This window comes from Rhagoletis pomonella, unplaced genomic scaffold, assembly GCF_013731165.1.
Source record: "Rhagoletis pomonella isolate Grant_MI unplaced genomic scaffold, Rhpom_1.0 Rhpom_scaffold_00002, whole genome shotgun sequence".
Taxonomy (NCBI): domain Eukaryota; kingdom Metazoa; phylum Arthropoda; class Insecta; order Diptera; family Tephritidae; genus Rhagoletis; species Rhagoletis pomonella.
Genome location: NW_023458556.1, coordinates 44,984,721 through 44,991,507, shown reverse-complemented (window position 1 = coordinate 44,991,507; position 6,787 = coordinate 44,984,721). Strand labels below are relative to the sequence as shown.

Here is a 6,787-nt window from a genome sequence, read left to right as displayed (position 1 = left end):
GATTTCGCATGCTTTCAACTCACATTTTTGTTGTTTGACAGGTATTTTTTCATTTCGCAGAATCCTTCAGAGTAGAAAAATCGTTTGTTTTGGTGGAAAATAAAAATTTAGCCTGAAAGCTCGAATCCTCTTTTGGCGACATTGAAATTAACTCAAAGTATAGCGGGATAAAATATGGAATTAAAAGACGTGAAGAATAAAAATGTACTCGCGTTATCCACAATTCCTTAAAAAGGCACTCTGAGTTACTGAAAATAAAAAATAAATGTCTTCTTAAAGCGAAGATACACAACATGCGTTCGCCGGCAAATGCGTCACGCCGTAAATGTCAAATAAAGTTGAACACGTGTATTTGTATGATAGCTGTTACAGACGACGCCGTTACGAATGCGTTAACGCGGTTGCCGTCGAAAGTAAACCAACTCGCTACTTTTCTATTGCGTTCATGCATTGACATTTGAAATTACATTTGTGGATATGCTTATCAGCTGTTTTTTGTTTACAAAACAATGAGCGGCACAACGCAAGGTGTGTAACAACAAATTTTTCAACGTCGTCAACGCACCAACGGATCACGCAACGCCGCAGCAAATAAAATTATGTACCTTCAGCTTTACAAATTACAGCAAGGATGGCATCACATTTTCATATTAAATTGTTGTTGCCCCTCGAATCGGCCATGATTTTTTCCCCTTTTTCTTCACGTTTGCTGATCAAGTGGGTGAACCTATTTTTTACAAATATATTTCTTTCGCTACTTTGTTGTGCAAGAAATTTACAACGCAATCTCGTATTAAACAGCACATTTTGTAGAATATTAGGAATACGTATTATTAAAGTCTTCGCTCAAGTAATTACCAGCTGTCTCGCTTTCAAACATGGCCACGGCTGTAGGTGCAGCCTCATCGATTGCAAATTCCAGTGCTATACGCAGCCAGATATCGAAGGAGTTGCGTGCAAAGGCCAATGATTTCCTTAATTCACGACGCCATGCTAATAATCTGGTCGATATTATCGAGCATTTTCAGGTGAGGAAGGAAACCAAATACTGAGTGATTTATTTCAGCCTAATATGTTAATATATGTAATGTAATAGGTAAGCATTTAGCTAAATATAAATTAATTCGCTTATCCTTCAGAATTGTGTTCGAGAAAAACGGTCAATTACTGCTGCTGTTCTGACTTTGGAAGTGATATTTGTGGAATTATTAAAGAGGCGGGAAATGTGCATTGATAATGCGCCCCTCAAGCCAAAAGGTATCGCATGATTAATAAATACTTAATCTGTGAGTTTTTCAAAATTTTCTATATTAGATGATGGTCCTGAAACGAAATATCGCGAATGGTTACGACAACGCTACGAAGAGTCTCTGAATTTGATACTTAATTCTTTCGAACATGAAAAATCTGCTGAAGCAACACAAGCTTTGGTGTCAAGCATGAAATTGTTGGCTGCTGAAGGAAACTATCCATTAGAAAAGTCAGATGAGCCTAGCAAATTTCAAAAGCATCGACTGCGAAGTATTCTTCAAAAACTTATTTCACCAATAAAGTCACTAAGTGCTCTGATACAACGTTTCAAAGAATATGCCGAATACTTAGATTTGGTGTTCTATAGTTGGAAGTTGATGCAGCCTCTAGCCTCACGTACCGCCTTTTCTAAAGAAATATTTGCTCTGAATTATTTGGAGCTCATAAATGCATTGCCTGTAACAAAAGATGTGCAAGATGAGCGAAAGTTATTATGCATCACAGAACCTGTTGGAGAATCATCACAACTTGAATGCTTCGACTATGTACAAACTCGAAAATGTATTAACAAAGTATGGCTTTGCATGATGCAATGGACTGATGGAATACAGGAGCCAGTGCATAGACAAATGCTTATCGTATTGTTGGAACGAATTTTGCCTCATTTGGACAAACCTATATTGCTGACGGATTTTCTTATGGATTCACTTGATTGCGGTATGAAATCAAATTTCGAATTAATACAAAAATAACACATTGAAATTTTTAATTTAGGTGGTCCAGTCAGCTTACTAGCATTGCAAGGCATTTTCACTCTCATACAGAAGCATAATATTACATATCCAAATATATATGAGAAGTTGTATTCTATGTTTGAGCCAGAAATTTTCCACACAAAATTTAAGGCACGTTTGTTTTATCTGGCGGATATATTTTTAAGCTCTACACATCTACCTGAAAATTTGGTAGCAGCATTTGTTAAGCGTCTGGCACGACTTAGCATAATTGCGCCGCCACAAGATGCTATAATTATTTTACATTTCATTGGCAACTTGATATTACGCCATTCCGGCCTAAAACGACTTATATGCGCACAAGACGCTATTGAAGGTACCACATAATAATCGAGAAGAATTATATAAATTATACCTAATTACTTAAACATATACATTTTTTATATTATTAAGTTTCCCGTGACCCATTTATCATGGAAGAGCGCGATCCCACAAAATCCAACGCTTTAGATAGCTCGTTATGGGAGGTCGTTTCGCTACAGAAACATGCTATACCAGCTGTTGCGACTGCAGCTCGCTTTATTTCGCAGCCCTTGCCAACAACAGAATGGGATTTGTCTTCGGTGCTTGAATTAAAAGAGGATGATGTAAGTTATAATAAAATATCTCTACCGAAATAGATTTAATCCGAAATTATATAACGTTTTCTCTATTTTCATCTAGATATTCGATCAAGAGATTGCCAAAAAGAGCAAGCAATATGCTTTAGCTTTTGAGCGACCACAATCCTTGTATTTAGTGCATGACGATAAAGTAAATCAATACTGGAAATTATTTTAAGCTTTGTTTTGGTATATATATATGAATATGTAAATATTGGGACGTATCGCTATCTGCACTGACATAATAAATGGTATTCTGATACAGAGCATCCATTCGTCTGGCCAGTGCAGTATGCCATCAAAGAGAAGTCGCTTTTGTTTACTTTTGAATTAATTTTAAGATGTACACCTGAATTTTTCAATACGTAAGTTATTTTAACGACAATGTAGATAAATAATAAAGTGTAAATGGCCTATATATTTGTTTGAAATTAACTGCGAGGTTTTTTTATGCAATTTATTTTCCTAAAAACACACATATATATATATATATATATATATGTATACCGTTAGTTATGGCTTTTTTGCATTTCAACGACGGTGTGAGATACGCCCTTTCTATACGACAACTAACGATATGTTATTTAAGGTATTTAACTGTTAACTGACTTCACAAAAAAGAAAAGGTTATCAATTCGTCGGAAATTTTTTTTTGTATGTTACCGCATATCCACCTCAACCGATTTCTATAATTCTTTTTTTTTTTTTTTAAAGTAAGGTGTTACATTCCGTGAGCTCGGATAAGTATCGAATTTCTAATCATCGAAAGCAAAATATCGCCAAATATAAATTTGTGACTTGGCGTTACATTTATAACCTTGCCAGCAGAGCGCAAGACGTGCAAGATATGTCACAATGAACGCCAAGGAAACAATTTTGTACTGCTTGCCTACTCTTGAAAATTGCTGTGGATTTTATATACATATTTACAAAACTATTAAATGTACATAATTAAATTTTATCTTTCTACATGAAAATTCGCATTTGAACGAAACAAAATAAAAGCTGATGGCCAACGCGCTGCAGCTAAATCAATAGTGGTATTCGCGCTTCTGTGTATTTGCTGTATCCTGCGTAAGTGTAACTGGACGAGCGTGTGGTTGTTGTTGCATGTGTATTTGATGTACCGCTAGCAACAACAAATCACACGCTCATGCAGCTACGATTACACAACATACAACGAATACACATAAGAGCGAATTCCCCTAATCTTTGGGGCATGCTTCGTGCATTTTCATAGATTTTATCTTAACCGTCAAAGCGAACCTTTTCGCAAAAAGCGAGGCAAGCTTTTTATATGGTATAGCCTTTAGATTCAGTGAGGCTCAGAATTTATGAGTCTAAAATGAGTCTCTTTCGTCATAAATATTAGTTGCATTCCCCAACTTTTCTGGATAAAACCTTTAAAACTAAAAAAAAAGCAAAAGAAGCCAGAGAACAGAGTACGGGGACGTTTCCTGGTAAATTCCTGTAAATTCTTGCAACTTCTTGCAAGTTAGGGAACGCAATTCAGAAAAGCGTCATATTTCTGACTTTTATGTGACAAAATATTTTCTATTTATGTGTTCATCTACATGCATCTACAACAAAGATATAATATGGGTTTCATCTGAAGACACGTTTAGAGGAATTTCCTTAAAATATTTCAGAGATTAATGTTTTCTGTAAATTGTTTAAAATCAGGTTTGATACAAGCGTTTTTTCGATAAATCAAAGTATCGATACCAAACTACACGGTTTTGAAAGAAAAGTATCGATTATGCACTTCTATTACCTTTCATCTCCAAATACAATCAAAACAAGATGTCTAAACAGTGAGTTTTTGCTTCCGATCTCGGAATTATATGTTATTTATTAATAATAATATGTTAATTAATTATTTTATCACAATTTTAGATATGGTCTCATCATTCCTGGGCAGCAAAAGAAGCCGGAAATCCCGACAGCTGCCGCGCGCTCAATATCTAAACCGTCTATCTTTGATGAAAGTTCTTCGGATGACGAGGGTAGGCCACAGTTAAAACTAAGGACAAGTAGTGTACAAGGTCCCAGTTTAATGGAACGTAGAATTGCTCGTACAATGCAGGAAAAGGCATTAAAAGAAGATCCTACAGTTTTTCAATATGACGAATTGTATGATGAGATGGAAAGCAAGCGGGAGCAGGAGAAAGAAATTAAAAGCAAAGAGCCGAAGAAGCCTAAATACATAGGACGTTTAATGGAATTCGCTGAGCGTCGCAAACTGGATAATGAATTGCGAGTGGAAAGGCAAGTGCAAAAAGAACGTGAGCAAGAGGGTGAAGAATTCAAAGACAAAGAAAGTTTTGTAACAGCAACATATAGAAAAAAATTGGAAGAAATGCGAAAGTTACAAGAGCAAGAGCAACGTGACGAGTACTTAGAAGCTATTGGAGATGTAACAAAACAAAAAGACTTGGATGGTTTCTATCGGCATTTATTCGAACAAAAGACTGGTACGACAAAGGAGGTAATTAAACCAGACTTTCCTGTTGTTACCTCAACAGGCGGTGAGGATGATGTTGCCTATAAACCGATCAAATCCGGCAAGGCGCCGCAGCAGCGTAGCTATCGTAAACGTCGTAGTTCCGAAGATTTTGAACAAGATGAGACTGGTGCCGATACGGAAGTCAAAAAGGTGCATTTGACAAATAATATTGATGCGGATTCCGACTTCAGCATAGACTCGGCCACAGATGACGAAAGCGATGTGAAAAAAGAGGCTGATGCGAAATCTACACAGAAGCCAAAAGAAGTATTAGCGGAAGCAAATGCCACTTCAGTAGCTATAAATTTGGACGCCTTAAAGAAGGAAAAGTCAGATAACCAATATGCAAAAGAAAATAAAATGAACCAAACAGATGAGGCAGTGCCATCAGTCCCGGAGTCCAGTGAACCTGTCGATGTAAAGCCCAAAGTCAAAAGAGATAAAAGTGAGATATGGAAAAAACGTACAGTGGGTGAACTCTTTGACGCGGCAGTCCAACGATATTATGAGCGGAAAGCTGCAAGGAATGCATAAAAAATTAGCTATAAATAACTAGACATTTTAAGTTTTTTATTTTAAATATACTACAGACATGTACATTAGGCTGCATCACTCTCCATACAAAAAAAAAATCTGTACTGTGTTTCCATTGTAACTATAAAATCTACTAGCAGACACGGCGAACTTCGTCCCGGCCAAAATAAATTTTTTGTATTCGAAACATTTTGGTCCAACATTTTCACCAACAGTTCACGTTCATGAATTTCAGTGATGCATTTATCTTCTAATATTACGGTTTGGTGGTTATGTGGAAGGCATATTTCCATTGCCGTCTTAAATAACCTAGCAAAAGTGTATATGCATCCAAAGATACGCAATTGTTTCAATGCGTTTGAAACGTGCCACGCCCCTTTTTAAAATAGCCCAAATTTTCTTTAAGAGTATCGGATTGATTTCATATATGTATCTCCATACCATGTTCGAGTACTCTACCATGAACACTTTCAGAGGTATGCAATATGAAAAATTCGGTTTGTATGGCAGGTGCCACGCCCCCTGCACATACCGGTATGAAATATACTTTACATACGATTCTCATACCGATCATTTATACACAAACAATTTCATAAAGATCGGTCGAGCCGTTTAGGAGGTGTTCGACCACTACCACCGTGACACGAGTTTTCGGAAAAAAAAAATATTAAGATTTACGTGAGCTAGACCGATTTGAAAATGCCTCCAAAAATGGGTTTTTTTTATGATTAAAAATGTTTCGTAAAGATTTTTTTTGAAAAAATCTCAAACGACAAAACGGTTTAAGCTTAAAAAAGTTGCATAAAAATATCTTTAAAAAAATAAAAAAAAAATTTTGAACGGAATCGTAATAATGAGATTTTTGAAGCGGTTTTTTAACTTTTTTAAAGATCGGTATAAGAAAAACTTGAATAACTGAACCTAAACTCTTCCGATTTAGACTTGTGAGGTATCAGTGGAAAGGTATTTTCGTACCCTTTTTTACTTCTTTGCTAATAAACTCATTCAAAGGATGAAAGAGAAAGGCAGGATGAACTAACTTCGTTCACTGTTAAATTAAGAAGTGTTGGTATTTGAAAAAAAGGGACACGAATGACTTT

The 6,787-nt window shown here is 36.0% G+C and overlaps 2 protein-coding genes across 2 annotated transcripts; both read left to right on the top strand.

The window, feature by feature from the left end:
* The first annotated feature begins 685 nt into the window (after window positions 1-685).
* On the top strand, window positions 686-3,057 carry LOC118733682 (nucleolar complex protein 4 homolog A-like). The gene is made up of 6 exons (XM_036463192.1): window positions 686-1,028; window positions 1,140-1,257; window positions 1,315-1,968; window positions 2,026-2,361; window positions 2,439-2,632; window positions 2,709-3,057. The coding sequence occupies exons 1-6, from the start codon at window positions 879-881 to the stop codon at window positions 2,823-2,825; spliced, it is 1,569 nt and encodes a 522-aa protein (XP_036319085.1). The 5' UTR covers window positions 686-878; the 3' UTR covers window positions 2,826-3,057.
* A 1,319-nt stretch (window positions 3,058-4,376) lies between these two features.
* On the top strand, window positions 4,377-5,777 carry LOC118734666 (nuclear speckle splicing regulatory protein 1-like). Its single transcript, XM_036464372.1, has 2 exons — window positions 4,377-4,461; window positions 4,544-5,777. The coding sequence occupies exons 1-2, from the start codon at window positions 4,451-4,453 to the stop codon at window positions 5,685-5,687; spliced, it is 1,155 nt and encodes a 384-aa protein (XP_036320265.1). The 5' UTR covers window positions 4,377-4,450; the 3' UTR covers window positions 5,688-5,777.
* The last annotated feature ends 1,010 nt before the right edge of the window (window positions 5,778-6,787 follow it).

What these genes read in the sequence shown, in the direction of transcription:
- LOC118733682 (XM_036463192.1), top strand. Translation starts at nt 879, where the DNA reads ATGGCCACGGCTGTAGGTGCAGCCTCATCGATTGCAAATTCCAGTGCT. An exon ending in ATATTATCGAGCATTTTCAG is followed by an intron (nt 1,029 to 1,139) that starts GTGAGGAAGGAA and finishes CTTATCCTTCAG; the next exon opens with AATTGTGTTCGAGAAAAACG. An exon ending in CGCACAAGACGCTATTGAAG is followed by an intron (nt 2,362 to 2,438) that starts GTACCACATAAT and finishes TATATTATTAAG; the next exon opens with TTTCCCGTGACCCATTTATC.